Source organism: Numenius arquata, chromosome 2 (assembly GCF_964106895.1).
Source record: "Numenius arquata chromosome 2, bNumArq3.hap1.1, whole genome shotgun sequence".
NCBI lineage: Eukaryota > Metazoa > Chordata > Aves > Charadriiformes > Scolopacidae > Numenius > Numenius arquata.
Window position 1 is genome coordinate 69,209,636 of NC_133577.1, and position 18,932 is coordinate 69,228,567.

Below are 18,932 nucleotides of genomic sequence, written 5' to 3' on the forward strand. Positions count from 1 at the left end.
AAACCCCGCCCCCTCCCCACAAGCCACGCCCCGTCCACCGTAATCCCCGCCTCCCCATGGGCACGCCTCGCCCCATTTTGCGGCGTGGGGCGTGGCCCTCCGCGTCCCCGCCCCCCGGTGCGTCCCCGCCCCGGTGCCGCCCCCGCCGGCGGCCGGTGCGGCGCGGCTGGGCTGGGCTGGGCTGCGCTGGGCTGGGCTGGGCTGGGCTGGGCTCGGCGCCGGGCGGGCGGGGGGCCGCGGCCATGGTGGAGCGCGCAGACGAGGCGCCGCTGCTCTTCTGGGCCGAGGGCCCCGCCGTGTCGGCGCCGCCGTCCGCGGCTGAGGCGGGTGGCGGCGGCGGGCGGCGACTCGGCGGCGGCTGGAGCGCCGCTCCGTGGGGCGGTGAGGGGCCGGCGGAAGCGGCGGAGCCGCCGCGGGTGGAAGCGGAGGAGGACCAGATCGTGGCAGTCTTCGTGGTCACCTTCGACCCCCGCACGGGTGAGAGGCGGCGGGGGCGGGCGGGCTGGGCCTGCGGTGGCCGGGCCTGGGGCTCCCGGTGCCGCTGGCAGAAGACGGATGCGGGCCGGGGCCGGGCTGCCGGTCCCTCGCATCCCTCCTCCCGCGGGGAACGCTCCCCCCCGCCGCCTTTGAGGGCAGCGCCGCCGGACCCCGGTGGAGAGCGGCCTGCGGGAGCCGGGTTGCCCTCCGCCCCCACGGGAGACCGCTGCTTCACGGCACGGCTGCTGGTCCCCGGTGCCCCGGGCCGGCCTCCCGAGGGGCGCCGGGGGACCAGGAGTCGGGGGCGGGAGGATGCCAAAAACGGAGCATAAGGAGCTTAGCGTTTGATCTCCATCCCGCCGAGAAGAACTTGTGGCGGGAGGAAGGCGCCGCTCCGAGGAGAGCCGGTGACCCGGGCAGGGCCGGACGTGGCTCGGCCCCGCAGCGGGACACGGGACAGGGATGCTGGGGATGGCGCTGGGGCACCCCTGATGGCCCCGCACGGCGTCCAGGACTCGGGCCGAGCCTCTGCCCAGCGCTGCCTGGAGGGCACCGACCTGTTAGCAGCATCTCAAGAGCATCCCTCTGCCTCTGTGGGTTGGCGCGGACCTGCCTGCAGCTCCCGGTGGTGGATGGTGTGTCCAGCAGGCGTGAATCTGGCAGACACGCAGGGCATGATCCCCGGCAGCAGCAGCAGCTCGGCTATGTATTTCTTGGTGACCTGTGTGTTTAGAGGCTGACCTCTGGTGGGATCTCTGGGACTCTTGGTGCTTTGAAGTGCTACAATCCAGGAGGGCAGAGGAGAGGGGCAAGGGAACGGGTTTTCCACCTCTCACTGCCATGTCCATCTCCCTTGGCACTGTCAGACTTTGGTGTTGTATACCTTCTTTTACTGACACAGGTTATTCGTTCCAGGTCTGCAGATCAGCATTTCAGAAAACCTCTTAAGTTTGTTTTCGTAGTCTTGCAGCTCTAGCCACGTCCAGGAAACAGGATGTTATGACACAGGTAGAAAGTTAGCATCCACCTCCCGTCTGCTCGCACAGGTACTAAGCTTAGGGATCTGATGTCCCGAGACAGATTGTTGGGTCTTTCGGCTGCCAGGTACCAACCTGGGGTGCAGAGGCAAGAGTGGGCCACAGCGGAAAGTCATGGTACAATTGGAAAGTTTAGGAAGTAGCTTGGGAGATGCAGGAGCCCATTGCATCTGGATGTGGTGGGAGCATCTGGATCTTTCCTCTTAGCAAATCCATAACATAAGTGCTAGAGGCAGGAAAGAGCTCTGTAAAGCACGGTGGGGTTCTTTAGTGGAAGGAGGAGGTAACTGACATCACGCTCGTGAGAGGGCCCTGATAGTGAAGACCGAATCCCAGTCTTGAACTGAAAATCCCAAGGAAGCAGTGAAGAGAACGGAGCCCCAGGTGTGATGTGGTGTCAGAAATGCACACTGCCAAACTGCACAGCCACTGTGTCCTGAAAGACCAAAGCCTTTTGAGAAGTTACCTGTTTCATACTGCACCAGTGAGAGGCATCTTCAGTCTGAAGGTCAGGGGCTCTTGACTCATCAGAATTCAAAATAAGATTGGATGTCATCTTTCCAACAGGAGATGGAAAGGGGAGGTGTTTCTCATAAGTATCCAAAACATGGAAGAGTCTGGATGACTGCAGCAGGTTGTCTTTCAATCTGAGAGCATATGCCTTTTATGAAATGGTGAGATTTTCTTGGTTGGCAGAAAGTAGAGCTTTCTCAGGAGTTTGCCTGAACCAGCTGTTGCTTTGAATGAAGTCCAGAGAAAGTTGGGAAACAGCTCTTCTCACATCTGATGTGCAGTTAATGCTGGGTGTCATCAGCCTTGGAGTAGTCTGTCAAGTCCAGGAAGATTCAGCCTCCCACTGCTACTCAGCACTGATGCTGAATGTAAGGAGCACGATGGGACTGTGAAGAACACATCAGCAAACGTCAGCTTCACAAGTGGAGGGCAAAGTGCCCTATGGAGGATCTGGACTTGGAAAAAAGATCTTGAAGCCGCAGTGGTGTGAACTCGCTAGGGTCAGGAAGAGCATGTGGGAATTCCTGGGTCCACCACATCAGATGGTGTGAGGGACTTCTCTAAAGTTCACAAGGGTATCTGGTTCTTGTGTGTGACTTAAAGGAGATCATCCAGTCAGTGTCTGAGCTGGAAACCTGCTTGATCCTGCCCAAGAAAAGCACGGTGGACCTCCTTTGATAGCTTGCTCAGGCACGTGAAAGGCAGAAGGTAGTTATGCCAACTGACGTCTACTCAAATACAGGCAAGCAGAGATGCTTTACTCTCAGCTGAAGTGGTGACTACGCTAATAAAAAACATAAGAGCTTCCCTCCTAAATTTCGAAGGGCTTGAAGCAGACAAGCTCAGCTTATCTAGCAGTTACATGTGATGAGTTCATGAAGGTAGGTTGTGGGGTTGCCAGGTAACTTAGGATTCCGGTGTCCCTGGGACTCTGATGATGCTTGTGTGAGTGGCCAAACATAAGAGCCAGAGGCAGCTTCTAAATCAGTGCTGCTGTCCTCACCTCCAGCATGATGAACCTTGTGCACTTGAGAAGCTCTCTTCACCGTTATTACAATGACGGCTCTTGCACTAATGCAGAAAGTGAACTGCAAATTAAGTGCAGAATGGTGGCAGCCCAGGAGCCAACCATGCCATCTTGCTCCCTGCCCCTTGGCACTCCCCTCCTTCAGGGAGTGATGAGTTGGGAATGCTCTGACACTTCAAAAAGCGTGAGCACCAGGTCTGTGAAAACATTGCCCCTTAAAAAGCATCGTCACAAGGGGCTTTAACGAGGCTGCTGAAGTACGGGTGTTCCCTTGGGCAGGTAGTGACAGAAGACCCAACACTATCTTGGGCAGCCATGGGGATGCATCTGGTGGATGTGACTTACTGGGCGTTAGGTTCGAGCATGTGTGCTTTCCGAGACTCACACTTGTCTTGGGTAAAGCAAGTGGAAAAAAATAGCATGATAAATTTTGCTTTGGGAGGGAGATAAAGATGAAGGCAAGTCCATGGCTGCATCAACTCTGTCAGATCAGAGGCCGAAAAGAGGCTGAACCTTCTTAGCCCTTTTTTTTGTGATGGAGATGATGATAGTCAACCTTGTGGAGGTCCCACAAAGTGTTGACTTAAAGGGTGATGTGAGTAATGGAGGGAGACAAGGAGGGAAGAGAGGGAAGTAAACTGTTTTGCACCAGTGAACATGCAAATGTGCTGGTTTTCTGTCCCACATTTCTTCCAGGCAGGAAATGGAGCCAGTGTGATGCCTAGGTCACACTTCGTGCTTCTCGTGTCCTGGCATTGCACAGCTGGGGACCCTAAAGATCTTGGGAAACATTTAATGGTGAGGAGGGCCAGGTCATGACCGCCAAATTCTAGTGCCATCATCATTTCTGTGAGGATGTGAAAATCCAGGGGAGAGAAAATACAACAGAAAGAGGGAGAATATTCTTAACTTTGCACACCAGAAACTGAGAGTGCTGGTTCTGACCTAGCCTGGAGCTGGGAGATAGCTCCTGAGACATCTCCAGGTCTGCAGATTTGACTCTCAGCAAAACCACTCGCCCGCTCTCTAACCCTGGGTGACTCTCACTTGGAAAGTTTCCCGTGCGCACGAGAGCTCTTTCTGCACGGGGAAGGGCAATGCTTCCTGTTTTTCTACAACATTGCTCCCTCCTCCAGTTTCTCGGGCAGGCTGGCAGTCGCTATCGCATCTGAAGTCTCTCCTTTGTTTGCTCTACTGTTTCACCACACTGACTTTCTTATTTTTTTTTTTATCTCCGCATTTGTTCTCCGGCTGCCACGTCGCCCGTACGTTCATAGGGCACGGTGGCGTGAGGAGCTGCCAGGAGCGCAGGTGTGGGTTGCTTGTGACAGATCCCAGGAAAAAAAAAATAGCTGTGTGATACGTGAGTTGGTTTTGTGGTTACACGTAGGGTAAGGATCTGTTCCAAGGCGTCTTTTCCTGACTTAGTGCTGCAGAACAGGCACTTTTCGGGCCATGTCCACTTCCAACACCTCTGTAGTGGGTACTCTCCCTGACAGTAGTGTTTGTGACTAAACTGAACAAAGTCAAATGGTTTCCTTTGCTCGATGGTGCTCTTGCATATCGATCTATTAATCTACTGGTAATGACCAATAAATGATCCTCTGCGATGCAAGACTTAAAAGCAGATCTGGCTTTAACCACAGTTTTATGGTTAAGAGGCAACAGTCTTAAGAGTTGACTTCCTTGCTCTTTCAAGGAAGGGTCTTGTGCCTTTAAAAAGAAAAACCAAACACGCACAAAACACCCCAAACAACAAAAGCCAACATCTATATATAATATGCAAAACCTACAGGGGACCGCGCGGGCTGACATGATGTCACTGGCTTTCTCTGCCAGCCTTTTACTCGCCTCAGAGGCGAAGGCGCTTTACAGCAGGAGCTCTGTGGTTTGGCGTGCGATGGCACAGAGCTGTGCGTGGGGTCACGAGGCTGCCGCTGCCTCCCCAGCCAGCCCGGCTCTGCGGGAGAGGTCTGCTTGTAGACTGGAAGCGGGTAGCTGGATGCAAAAACCTCTCCTGTTGCCACGCTTAACGCTGTTGGTTTTTTTTTTTTTTCAAAGTCCTTGCCAGGCAGGGTTGGGGGAGGTCTGTTGAATAAGGTATGTGAGAAGAAAAATAGCCTATTTAAATGTCAGTAGCTAAGCTCAATTCCTGTGCGAGCGTGCATATGCATACACTTGTGCAGTATGAGTAACGACACAACAGACAGGCTTTAGCAATGAGGACTCGCATTGAAATAGCTCTAAAAGTCTCAGCGGCGTGTAAGGCCCTTCCAAATGTACGCTTGTCTGTGCAAGCACAGCTGGGATGCTCACCCCGAAGCATCGTCACGGTGCATCTGCCACTGCATTATACTGAAGGATGTTTGTTTGCTTTGTTGTTAATCCAAAGTCGCATTCCTTCAAATGCTGTTGCTATGGGCAGGCTGAGAGAGAACAAGAACTCAGTGGGTAAACCTGGAGCACATCTCGGTGCAGCAGGAGCGTCCAGATGAGTGGGTTAGGCTCTGAAGTGCTGGCATGGGAAAGCATGAGAAGTCCCCCTTTTTTGTCCTTGGTAAACTTGCCAGCGGCAGGGCAGGATCTCATCAGCTTTAAGGACTTTTTGTGACCTCTCTGATATCATCTGTTCCAGGATCAGGCTTCCCAGGTGGCCTTTTCCACTGAACAACTGCATGCTTTCTGGCTGGGTTGGCAGGTGACAGATGTTTGCTAATCTTGATCTAGCTTGTAGTTTATGTGCTTTTTCTTGTTTGGTTATTGTAGCATGCACAAACATGGTGCAGTACTTGGATGGCCTCAGCCTCCATATAAAGCTTCAAGCAAACTCCTCCTATCCTAAAGTAATTGTAAGAGGTTTCAGGGAGAAGCAGTGACAATTGGGATGCTGGCTTAGGGGTTTCTGTTTGACCAGCCCTGCCAAATGTAAGACAAAGGAGGTTGCTGATGGTGGTATGAGCCGTCACAGAAACTCATCCTAAAGAGCAGCAACTTTGGGTTCTTATCAGATACTCATATAGACAGTCTGAGTGGAAGAGCATTAACACCGGTAGCTCATGCTTTGTCAGGTAAAATTGTAGCCTCTCTGTCATTAAGCTTATAAAGGATAAACCTACAAAATAGCACTAGCTTCAGAAACGGCTCAAAAAGTTCTGCAATATCTGGGTGTTGTGCTTCAAGAACTAATGTTTGCAAGAGATATATGGAGTATATAGTATGTCAGCTACCATCTGTGACAATTTAGGTGTTCAGGAGTTGCGTTAATGCACCGTTACCGGCATCCCAGTGATGGAAAAGCACCAACTTGCTGATGCTGGTGTTTGCCCTTTAGAAATGAGCACTGTGTCCATGTATACTCAAATAAATTTACTTCTCTGCAGGCAACATGGTAGAGTGGTGTCTACCCCAAGATATTGATTTGGAAGGCGTGGAATTCAAATCCATGGCAAGCGGGTCCCACAAAATCCAGTCAGATTTCATGTGAGTATGTCTGAGTTATATTACTTCTTCTTTCTCTTAGCTATACATCCACACCACCATCCCTTAATTCAGAGCATGCAAGAAAAAATACCATCTATCAAGTTAAGTTCCTGCATAAACGTGATGCTAAACTGTATCTAGCTGAGCCAGAGACACTCTTCAGATACTCTCAACATCGTATCAAGTACCAGCTGGCTGTGTGGGATCTGCTCTATGACAGCTCTGGCGGTGGAGGTCAACTGGACTGCCAGCAGAGGCCTAGGTGAAGGGAGAGAGTGGCAGAACTGAAATGGGAAGGATTTTGCAGGAACTGGACTAGGAAGAAGGTTTTTAATTCTGCCAGTGCCTTTGGATTCTTTAAACGTTGTGATAAACTGTTCTTGCTCACTTTCTTCTCCGCTAGCTCCTTCCTTCAGTGCTAGGAATTTTCTCCCTTCCCATCCCTTTACAAACCCAGTGTTGCAACGCAGCAATGCTTTGCAATGAATTGCAGTGTCGCAATTCCTCTTGGTCAGGAATAACAGTTACTTTCTCAAAGGCATGTGAACTTACCCTTGCACTCAGCTAGAGTCTGCTTCCACGTGCTGGCACCCTTCCTCCTTGGAAGAAGGGCACTGGGATGACTGGGTCCTGCATCCTCTGTTGGTCTTCCTTCCAAGTTCTTTTCTTACTTGCGTTTCTTAATCAGGAACGTGATGTTGCTGGTAGGGGCTTTAGTGGCAGAGGCACTGGGAACTCTTGTCTTAAATGTCTTGCTTTCTTCCTGAGAAGGCTAGGACACCCAAGGCCTGCCCTCAACCCTTCAGATAGCAGGGTGAGATTTCAGGGGGTTCCCTAAAGAAGGAACTCCGTTCCCAAATGGTATTTTTAGTGGTCGGTTATCTTTATTTCTTGCCCTCCCCTTTTTTAACATTAACCTTTCTGTCAAACGTTTGTCCCCAGTTATTTCCGGAAAGGGCTGTGTTTTGGCCTGGCCTGCTTTGCCAACATGCCTGTGGAGAGTGAGTTAGAGCGTGGTGCCCGCATGAAGTCCGTGGGGATTCTCTCCCCTTCCTACACCCTGCTGTATAGGTACATGCACTTCCTGGAGAACCAGGTCAGGTAAGTTCCCTTGGGAATGGGACCAGCTGCTCCCTGCCTGGGAGAGGCAACGTTGCCTCGACGGAGAGTGGTTTTAGGCGCGAGTGAGAATTGGGCTACAATGCTAAGTTTGTGATTTCTTTGAATGACAGCTTCTCCGGAAAGATTTACAACAGGAAGGAAATAGGAACTTATTAGCAGCAGCCTGTTCGTTGCTAACAGGCTAGTCAAATGCTATCCAAACCCCACTTATTTTGTGGGGACGGAAGTGTCAAGGGGAGAGTTGAGAGGACAAGAAGTTCCTCTTTTCTCCTTCTGAAAACCATTTTACTAAGGGCTCGCAAAAGGCTTCTAAGGGGATGGTAGAAGGGAAAGCTGTTCCTACCTGAGCATAGTTTAAAACAGAATCAGTCCCATGCATCCATCAGCTCGCTCTCTCCTTCAGTCCTGCCCGTGTGCTCTGGCTGCACTGAAGTCTGGTGTTACTCCTGATGCTTCGGCTGCCTTCTGGATATATCTGTGCATCTGAGGCACCCCAGGATCCTTTGCTATCTAGGAAAGAAGATGTTGGCTGGGAATGAAGCACTAAATACGTAAAGTCTGGAAACACTACAGATATTCCCCTTTTCCCTTTCTTTTCCAGACACCAGCTGGAGATGCCAGGGCACTACTCCCATCTAGAGGCGTTCTATGATGACAAGAAAGGAGTTCTCCCTGACAGCAAGGGCACCCCTACCTCTCAGCAACCTGTCCACTGGCTGCCATCCATCCACAGATACATGTACCCGGAGATGAAGGTGAGGCAGGGGCTCTGAGGCTTGCAGGAACGTGCAGTGCGCTGATGCTGCTCCTTGCTGGTGTCTCTTTATATAAGCAGACACTCCAGTGCTTTGTAGGCTGCTTTAGATAAGATTTTGCTACTCGGGCTGTTACAAGCTGCAGTGCTCTGTCGTTGCTGTGTGCTGGTCTTGCTCCCACATTTAGACTTAGCATCTGTGCACGTGTCCCTGTTTCACCTCTGAGCTGTTTTCTTCCCTTTCCCTCCACCTGCAGATCACACACCCTGCTGGCTGTATGTCTCAGTTCATCAAATTCTTCGGTGAGCAGATCCTTGTCCTCTGGAAGTTTGCCCTGCTGCGCAAGCGTATATTGATATTTTCACCGCCCCCAGTTGGAGTTGTCTGCTATAGAGGTATGTTTCCAGGGACACCGCAGAGCTCTGATCTAGTGGGCTGAAGCACTGCAGAAACATCTGTGTGTACTGAGGGGATAGACATTGTGCAGATCTTCAAAATCCACCACAGCCATTCTTTGTGAAGATACCTTTCAGCCTGCATTTACCCATTTCCTACAAAATGCTTTTCTTCAGGCCTTTAGGGTAAGGAGATACCTGGCACTGTCAAACACAGTTCCTGTCAACACAGGACAATAAGGTACTGAATGAATTTGTGGGATCTAGAATATGGGATTCCTACAGGAGAACTGATTATTTGCAATCAAAACCGGGATGTCTCCAATGGAGAAGTTCTGGTGTTCAGGGGCATTTCAAAGCTGTAGCCATTGTCTTCATAGAAGCATGCAGAATTAGGTAAGCGGGGTTCAGAATGCCCTTGAAAGGAATATTGAAAGCATCTCAGGATGTACTTCTCTTGTCCACAGTGTATTGCTGCTGTTGCCTTGCTAATGTTTCTCTACCTGGTCTTGGTGGAACTGTCCCAGAGTCCAAACCATTCTTCTATGTGAATGTGGCAGACATAGAAATGCTGGAGACAGAAGTATCGTACGTAGCCTGTAAGTATGATGAATTAGGCATGACATTTTTAACTTAAGGCTGCAAAATATCTTGATACACCAGACTGTGGCATAAAACTGATGAGAAATAGGATGTGCATGGAGTGACTATGAAAACAGGAGAGAACAGTTAGTCTGCAGGGAAAGCAGCACCGTGCTGCTCTAAAAATCTTCTCTGATTTTGGCAGGTACAACAGAAAAGATCTTTGAGGAGAAACGGGATCTCTATGATGTCTATGTGGACAACCAGAATGTGAAGACGCATCATGAACATCTGCAACCACTCCTGAAAATTAACAGTGCTGATAAGGAGAAGTATCGACGGCTCAATGACCAGAGGTAATAATAGACATGCGTGGTCCTGACGCTGATAGGAGAGCAGTGCAATGTACAAAGGAGCAGTGTCCTCCTCATCCTACTTTCTTTCTTGTCTTACTATTTTCAAAGTTTCCTACTGCTTCAGCTCATCTCTTTGAGATTCTGGTTCCGCTGTAACTGACTGGTGTGAGAGTCCATGGGCACTCTGCACACATATGATCCCTCTGCCAGTGAGCTGGTGGAGCAGGCAGAAGGCAGGAAGAGAAGCAGAGGTTGTGACTCACTATTGGTTCACCACTGATCAGTAGTAGAACTGAAAGCATAGCCTGATTTCTAGCCCAGTATCTTATAAAGACTACCCTGTTACCTCAGATATCGGGGCAACAGTGTTAATCTGATTTGTCTCCAAGAAATGGATGTGAAGTTTCTAGTTGTAATCCTTGTCTTCTCCTAATGCTTTGAGGTTCACTGTAGGTATGTGTATTTAATCTGTCTCTCTTCTCTCAGGCAGATGTTAATGTATTCTCAAGAAGTGGGTGAAGATTGTAGCTCCTGTGAAGAGGACCTTTTCATCTTGTGAGTGGCTTCCTCCAATACTTAGTTGCTCACTGTTAGGTTTAGGGAGCCTCTTTCACTGGTTCCATGTTGCACTGGTTTGGCATATTACAAAACAGGGTAGTTAATTCCATAGTCAGCTGTCTTCTCCATGGGATCCAAGAACCAAACTGTCTCTTAATCTTCAGATCATTTCCTTTCAATTTGAGAAGCCAAATGAAGCCATATTAATCATCACTCAGGTCTCTCAAGTGCTGGAAGGAGAAAGTTTTTAAAACACAGTTAGAATTGCAAAAATCCCTTCCCATTTTTGAAAACATAGGCACCATAGGACTTTCTATGCCAGAACATTTGGCTCAGGAAAGGACAATGTCTGTGGGAAGCAGGCACTGTACCATGCTGGGGGAGGTACAGGGTGGAGGTAAGACCTGCATGTGAAGGATTGGCCCATTCATGTGGCTGGCTTTGTACTTGGCAAACAGAGGAGCCAGAACTGGGTGTAGAGTCTGAGGTACGGAATTAGATGAAAACCACACCTCAACCACCTTCACTGCCTGTTGCTATTGTACAGTCTGCAGCAGGTGAGAAGTAATGGGGTGAAGCTGGGATCAGAGCTCTGATCGTTGAGCTGTACAGCTGTAGTCAGAGCTCTTTTTGAACACACTAGTTCCTGGGAAAGCACTAGGTAAGAAGTAGCTCTCACCGCTGTGTTGTGCGCCAGTAATGGAGAATTTATTTACTCAGTGGCTTACTAGATGGCTGACGACATTGTTGCCTCCTTTGCATTATGGGAGCTGTATGTCTGATGTACCCGCTTGGTTACCACAAAGTACACATTAGCTGATAACGTGGCTTGCTTCTGCAGAGTGAAATGCCTACCATAAATCGGCCAGACAAAATTACCACTGTAAATTACAAGCTACTGCTTTATCTTTGTTTATTCTGGGTCATCCATAGGGTAGATGGAAAACTACTCAAGTGTCACCTAAGAAGGTGGGCTCTATGATTAAAAAGGGGTTTAAATGCAGTTCTGGGGCTCTGCTGCCTGTTTGGTATGCCATCATCTCAGCTGACTTTATCCTATAGGTTTTTCATGGAGCAGAACAACCGCATATTTCAGACGCTGATGGAGGTGTCGGCCAGCCAGGACAAGACACTGACAGCTGACCACGCACGAGGCATGGGCCTGGATCCCCAAGGGGATCGAAGTTTCCTTATGGACCTGCTGGAAGTGTATGGCATTGATGTTATGCTAGTCATTGACAACCCCTGCTGCACTTAAACCAAGGGCAAGAGAGATGGGGAGCAAAGATCACTTTTAAAGACTACCAGACATTGCTTAGGAAGATCACTGGAACTCACCACAGCCACTGGACGGATCTCATTTTATTTAATAACTTTATATGGAGAATATTTATAATTTTAAAACAAAATGTGATTTTATTTTCTCCCCCTCAACTTCCCAATGAGTACCTCCACCAGTTTTTTGTTTATTTGTTTTTGCCTCCCTTTCTCTTTCATTTGTGTCTTTTTGTTGTGTTTAGATAGGACCAGTGGCACCTTTGCACCAATCCTCACTGTTGCCAGTGATAGCTAGGTTTTGACCTAGCCTGGATACCTGAGGGCTGATGACTTCAGGAAAGCACTTTGTCTGATGGGGACCAATGTGAAATGCTGTAGCTGAGCTCTCAAGACTTGACTTGAAAACTCTCCTATCATCCCCTTTTCTGCTTGGGGACTGAAGAGAGCTTCAGCGCAGGCTGTTAGTGGCCCAGTCTCATAAAACATCTCCTGTCCTACCATGTTTATCGGTGGGGATGGTTAAACCAATGATAAAAACCAGGACTCCTTTAAACACCCCTCACCCAACTTTTAGCAGCTGAGTTGGAATAAAGCCACCCTTCCTCATCAATGACAGAAGCAAGTTTGGGATAAGGGGGTGCTACAGGATCTTATGACTTTACTTACCAGAGCAGCACGGTTTCACTTCCAGCATTTGAGGTGGTATAAACTGGCAAAGACTGTACCTACCTATCTCATAGCTGGAGAAGAGCACCATCTCTACTTAAACCTTCCTTCCACTTCCTCTGGTTTTCAGTTGCATCACACCTGCTGCTTTGGTTCAAAATCTTCAAACCAGCAAGATGGTCTCCTATTTAACAGGGGCCAACATCACTGAGCCACCTTGCAGTCGCTACGCTCTCCAGCCTCAGCTTAGATGGTGCTGGGCAGGATTGGGTTGAATAAGTATGCTTTAACTAATGTCACTAGCCCTTCCTTTGTTAGCAGATAGTACTTGTCACTCCTTTGCTTTAACATTGTCTGCTGAGCCTCCTTTTGTCACGCAGCCTTCAGCACTGCCTGCCACCCTCCTTGGCTTTACGTGAGACCAAGAGCAGTATGTGACCCTTCAGCTGGACCAGCTTTGTAGTTTGCCGGTGGTTCCTTTAGAGCTTGGTGTTCTTAACTGGCACAGCAATGCAGACAGAAGCTAACAGCAAGCCCTTTTTTTCCTGAGCAGAGAAGCTGTAGAACCAGATGAACAGTGTTTCTCATTCTTGTGCTGTGGAAAGAATAGGATTCAGTTTATGCAGGGTCAGTGGTTCCCTCCAGGAAGGCTATCCCTGTAAGAGTAATCCTTTCGTCCTGCTAAATCCAAGAATGGTACTGTGGGTTCTAGGTGAGACATACTGCTTCAGCCAGTAGTAGCATCAGCTTTAAGCTAACTGTTCTTCCTGAACTGTGGCTATAGCTAATTAGCTGCTACTTCTACCATAATAGACTTCAGCACCCTTAGAGCCTTTCTGCAGTTTGTAGAAATGCAAACTGTAGCTGATATATCGATTAATCCTAGAATTTCATAGGATGAGACAGAGCTCGAACCACCAAAGTCTCACCTGCCAATTCTTTTTAAAACAGATGAAGCAAATGTTCTCCAAGTAGGCCCTCTGTGGATTGTCTCCCCCTGGAAGGAGGCTGGCATGTCCTGGTTTTCCTTTGAAGGCTATCTGCAGCCAAGGGATAGTTTTGCTTGCTGTGGATTCAGGTTTTAGTGAGGTGTGGGATCAGGGGCCTCTCAAGGCTTATTGCGCAGTTCATTGCTATGAGCTTCAGCATATTATGTTCCTGTGACCTGCTTGTCTCTGAGCAGTCACTCCCTTGCCTGCTTTTTCAGGGCTTTAGATGTTTTTGTACAGGAGAAATCATGCTGCTGCTTATATTGCCAGTTGTTCACATCTGTAACATAATCATCTTTAGAAGGCTGGGGAAAAAAAATTGAACAAGAGGACAAAACAGGGCTGAGTATCACTTAATGGAAAGACCAGTCCTTTTCCTTAAGGAAAGTCTTTGTTTTTAAGTTGACACCTCTAGTATAAGAGTAACCCACAATCTCCATGCTTTTTTCTAACTTCCACATTAGTTTTAATATGCTGTCTGCAGTGAAGATCGCTGAGGAAGTATAGCTGGCGCTGTATTGCTGTCACTTGCTTAACTTCCTTCAGATGTAAAAAAGGGAACTCTTAGCAATTCTTCCTCTCACTTTCTTGAAAGTTTAGCTCTGGTCAGCTATTAATGACTTTCTGTTCCCTTAGATAGCAGTAGTTCTTTTGTTGAACTCAAGAGGAACAAAGCTTTAATTTGTCATTGAAATTTTACGGCCTCTGCAGTCAGAGGCTTTCTAACACCCTGCATTAGAGCACTGTGTTCACAAGCTGTCAGGACATCAGGTCTACTAGACAGCACTGCTAGAGCCCACTGAGCTGAACCTCCTGAAATTACTATTTGACAGTTATTTGACTTCTGCTTTCCAGAAACTAGGTCTTCAATTGCTAGCAGTAGAGTGGGTGCAGAAGTGTCAAAGCAAGCAGATTACTGTAAAAGTAGCTTCCATGCTATATCCCGGCTGGATGCCTGCAGCCTATTTTGCTCTTCCTTGTAATTTTGCTTCTCTACAGCCCCTCTTGGCAGGTGACTGCTACAAAAGACAGAAGACGTAACAAGAAAGACTTCTCTGGCCTAACCCTTGCTTGTTTGAGTTGCTGCAAAAGAACTTTCCACTTGCACTCCTCTTCTAATAGATACTGCTTTTATTGTTGTCCTGTGGAAAATCCTTGATAAATGGGTACATAACACAAACGGCTACAGCTTGGGCCACAAGGGCTTGTTCAGCAGGCTGATTTTGTTTGGAACCAACTTCACTGGATCTTTTCTCTCTGGGAGATAACGTAATTCAAGGTAAAAGTTCAAAAAAAGTTAAGTGCATACATTTAAAATCCCCTCCTTGGCACTTAATAGTTGCTTTTTGGAATACTAGCAGCTGGAAGGGAGACAGTTACTTGGTGTATTTTGAATTAAAAGAGGGAGGAAAGTGTGACATAAGGTAGGATATTGTTGATTAGTGCAAAAATCCTCTTCTCCATTGGAAGTACTTTGCCTTTACAGTGGTGCCTTCTGTTTCTTTGGTATGATGTCTCTGGTCGGTTGCTTGTGATCAGAGCCCAGGCTGAATGGTGGTTACTGTAACCATGTATATATCCTGTGCCCTGATAGACAGTCTGGTATGTTCCTCTCTTAACACCAAAGTTGTAGTACAGCCATTGAAGGTTCTCGGTACTTGCTTGAGTTTAAACAGGAGAGCGAGAGCTTCATAGCTGCATCTTAACACAAGCTGCTTAGAAACGTATAAGTAATGAATTATTACTACTTGTACTATCTGGATTGGAGGGTAAAGCTTGGGAGAGAAATAAAAGCTAGGTCTTCAATCTGAACAATGGATACCATGCCAGACACTTAAACCATGCAGTAGTCTTCACACTGCAAGGCCAAGCTGCATAGAGCCAAGTACAACTAACTATAATGGATATTAAGAGAAAGGCATGTTACTGCATTAGAGTTCAGATTTGTCTTAGAGACACGCTAGTACCTTCTTTTCTAACATATATGAAGTAGTTACTCTAGTGTATGTTAGAGCTAATGGTCACCTATGTCACAGGAGATGAGCTTACCTATCCATCATTCTCAAGGGCAGAAGAAAGTTCCATCACCTTTTCATGGGAAAGTGGCTTACTGTACAGTTTATTCTGTAAAGCAGTGCTACTGTAATACTTCTCCCCTTCTAAGAACTGCCAAAGTTATTGGGCAAAAAGCTAGGACTAGCAGTGGCCCTCCTGGTGACAGACTATGGAAGGGACAGGCATGCTTTGCTCTGGCAGGGGGAAAGGCAGCAGTTTCTGGAATAGCAGGGCAAGAGCACTTTGTCCCAATGCAAAAGTCTAGGTACAAAGCACATGTACTAACCCAAATTCTCTCATCACAGCTATTCTAAGTTAGCTGCTGTCTCCTTTCCGCTCCTCCCTGCTGCCCCTGCAAAAGCTAATGGTCTAGTGATTATGAGAGAAGACAACACATGAATTTTGTGAGGGACTGGAATGTAGTGACTTAACAGAACACGTCTGTCTAAAACAGAGGGTGCTAAATGCCTACAAACCAGGATTTCAGGTCCTGGTTAATGCAACATGCCATTCAAATGGGAATGTTTAATTGTGGTTTAAATAAACAGGTGCCTTGGGCTGGTTCATCGTGAGGTTGTTATCCTTCCTTTTTATTTATGTTAGAGTATTTTAAATCCTTCTAGAATGGACTGTAAGTTGAAGCCAGGGTAAGTGTTTTCATGAGTGGAACCTAGGATTCTACTCCTGCTTCCTGTCTTGGAGTTCATACAAAGAAAGTTGTTTGTGTTGCTGTCAGACAGAATCATGGGAACTGAGCCCTTTCCTTGACCCTGTAGATAGCGGGTTCAGCCCCTGCTTATTTTATGTAATGTTTTCCTCACGCCTCCCCTCTGAATATTGCAATTCCAAGGTCCAGAACCACTCCACACTGGAAGACCTCTGAACTGTAGAGGAAGGGGAAAAGTGACTGGACTGGTATTTATATAAGCTACTCAGCTTATGCTGATGCCTGTGTCTTGGGCGACCCTTGGTACTTTAACATCAGAGCAGCATTAACAAGACCAGTTCTGAAGGGAGCTCTTGGTTACCCTCAAGCAAGGAATCGCATTGCAATGGGAGCTCTGTGTGTGATATTATGGAAGAGAATTAGTCATTTTCCCTGTAAAATGGTACAGATAAACCAGAAGCTAGTTCTTATCATCTCACCCCTTGCAGCAGGCTGGTTGTAGTCCTAACAGCTCTGATGTTGTTTGCATCTTGCAGATGTGTGGTTGCTCCCATAGGCCTGTGGCTGTGTAGAGAAACTGCTTACTAAAACATGGGTATTTTTTAAATACAATTAAAGCTTACCTTTTTGAAATAGTTGCTGCCTTGTCTTTCCTGCCACTTGAGCAGAAGCATTGCTAATTTTATTACAGAAGCATCAGCTTGATGAGAAACTCTGTTGCTGAGAACCGCCTCTGACTGAGCCAGTGGCTGCAGAGCAACGTTCCGGATGTCTCTGTGGCAAGCAAAAAGAGCAGAGCACAGCCAACATGTTCCTTGGAGAGTACCACAGGGGTGCACTGGGCACCATTAATTGCTGCAGGTCAGAAGGAAGACAGCACAATACAGGCCCTACCACCAGCGTAACTGTTAAAAAGAACTAGCAGGTTTCTACTCCTGTAGGTCTTGGTCAAGAAAGGGATGAATGCTTGCTTACAGTGCTAATAGCTTAGGTAATTAGTTTCTCCACACTGTAGTCAAGGGAAGGACAGCATTCAGTTTGGCTTCGGCATCACCCAGAAAACCAACTCTACTTCCCCTTTCAAAGCATTTTTGCTTTAGCAAGTCTCCAGCAGAGGATGCTGTTGCAGCAGCATGCAGCCAGGATGCAGTCCTTAACGAAGTGTAACAAAGCTGCTGGAAGTCAAACCAATGCCCTTAGTTTCATTGCAGCAAAGAATCAACAGATGAACTCAAACTAGATCACAGCATAATATGGGGACTATGTACAAACAACAGTCACATCAGAAAAATAAGGATCCATTTGTTTTTTTCTCCCAGTAAGCAAGGCAGAATCATGTGAACTTGTAAGTTATAATAAGGGAAACGGATAACCTTGCCCAAGTCAATAATATTTCCTTTCAGCAATTAAAGCCAAGCTATAAACAAAAGCTCAGAAAAGCAACAAAACTAATTACAGTACCAGGGCTCCAGGGAATGTAGGCTGCGTAAGGAGTGATGAGCATTGTTTACATTAAAGAGAATAGCAACCAGACACAAGTAATAAAATGTTATTTGGATGCCCTTATTTGTGTTATACTAGTACAGGAATAAAAGAAATACTTACAAAAAAAGACTCACTTGGCTTGTTAAAGAGTCTTTTTATATGTACTTCATACAGCCGTGGGTCAATGATGACTTTTTCCAATTTGCTTCTGTATAACATACCTAAACTTGATCAAAGGAATAGATTTCTACTATATTATTAACTGGAACTCTGTGCTGTTGAATCTGGCAAGATGAAAAAAATAACATAAATATCTTATCCAGATATATGTGGGGAATTTTTAAACTTCCTCTACAGCTTTGTATCACCAATCTCCCAAGTTATTTTGTGACAAAGTAGATAACCAACCACCTGTTTTAATGTGGCAATTCCAACATTTCATAGACCTCCTTCGCATTACTTTTCCAAAGTAAATTTTTCCAAGATCCCAGGTTTTGCAGGATTTATACATAGGTAAAGTAGACCTAAACTCTTAAAACACAAGGACAAGTGTGCTTTCATTTTACTTTAATATACAATTGCATTAAAGCAGTATCATCTGGCACGCAGCACTCAGCCTGCAGTGCTGTAAATGGAACACTGATGACTTCTTTGGGGGAAAAAAAAAAGATGCCATAACGTTAACATGCATTTCTTAGAATTTCCATTTGCATTTTTAACCCCTTTGAGACAAGCCAGATTAGCTACTTCCACTGGAAATATCTTGTGCATAAGAACAGCCAAATGGCTTATTAGTCTGGTGGGGCTAATCAAGTCAGTGAGGTCTCTCATGCCTGGAGGAGACACTGGTAAGACTGGTGAACATCGGCCCCTTTGACATGGATCCTCATTGTACTGCTGCACGGAGCATCTGCTCTCTCATTCTGGGATCACAGAAGAACCGGAGTTTCCGGGGCAATAGCTTCACCTCCACGGGCATAGCTTCATACTCCTCGTTATCAATGCCAAAGGATCCCTCAGTGCCCTGCGTACAGATAACAGTGCTGGTCAGGGTTAAACATCAAACATATTATTTCAGCAATGCTGAAATACTGACACTTGATGTTACTAACAGACTACAGCCGAATATTTAGCGGAGTCTTGACCAAGATGACCCCCCTCCCTACGCCTTCCGTTTGCTCTCAACAACCCAGCGAGAGCTATCCTTCACTGCACATAATATCTTAAGACTGTTGCATAAGATGTCACCTCACTTAGTTGTTAATCGGTGATAATTAAATGCTTTAATGACCCACATTGTTTATACTAATGGATTCTTTGCTATTGGAAGTACAATTATATGCACTTAGATCTTGGTCTGCCAGTGGTGACACAAGCTAATCTGCAGAAGCGCCTGTTAAATAACTCCTATTAAATCCATGTCACAAACACCTTTTGGTATTGTTTTACTGTATTGATCTGAAACATGAGATGCAAAGTAATTCACGGGT

General features: G+C 47.0%; 2 protein-coding genes across 2 annotated transcripts in view; one reads left to right on the forward strand and one right to left on the reverse strand.

The window, feature by feature from the left end:
• The first annotated feature begins 242 nt into the window (after positions 1-242).
• Positions 243-16,587, forward strand: DENND11 (DENN domain containing 11). Its single transcript, XM_074168996.1, has 9 exons — positions 243-477; positions 6,435-6,534; positions 7,477-7,635; positions 8,258-8,411; positions 8,668-8,806; positions 9,274-9,405; positions 9,594-9,744; positions 10,231-10,299; positions 11,365-16,587. Exons 1-9 carry the CDS (start codon positions 243-245, stop codon positions 11,558-11,560), a joined length of 1,335 nt encoding a protein of 444 aa, XP_074025097.1. The 3' UTR covers positions 11,561-16,587.
• A 577-nt stretch (positions 16,588-17,164) lies between these two features.
• Positions 17,165-18,932, reverse strand: part of AGK (acylglycerol kinase) — a 37,952-nt gene continuing 36,184 nt past the window's right edge. The window contains exon 15 of the mRNA XM_074168106.1: positions 17,165-18,466. Coding sequence (XP_074024207.1) covers positions 18,329-18,466 — 138 coding nt within the window. The 3' untranslated portion in view covers positions 17,165-18,328. The remainder of the gene's footprint in view (positions 18,467-18,932) is intronic.

Coding starts and splice junctions, on each gene's coding strand:
- DENND11 (XM_074168996.1), top strand. CDS start 243: ATGGTGGAGCGCGCAGACGAGGCGCCGCTGCTCTTCTGGGCCGAGGGC. Junction 8,807..9,273: donor TGGAGTTGTCTGCTATAGAG/GTATGTTTCCAG, acceptor TCTTGTCCACAG/TGTATTGCTGCTGTTGCCTT. Junction 10,300..11,364: donor GAAGAGGACCTTTTCATCTT/GTGAGTGGCTTC, acceptor TTTATCCTATAG/GTTTTTCATGGAGCAGAACA.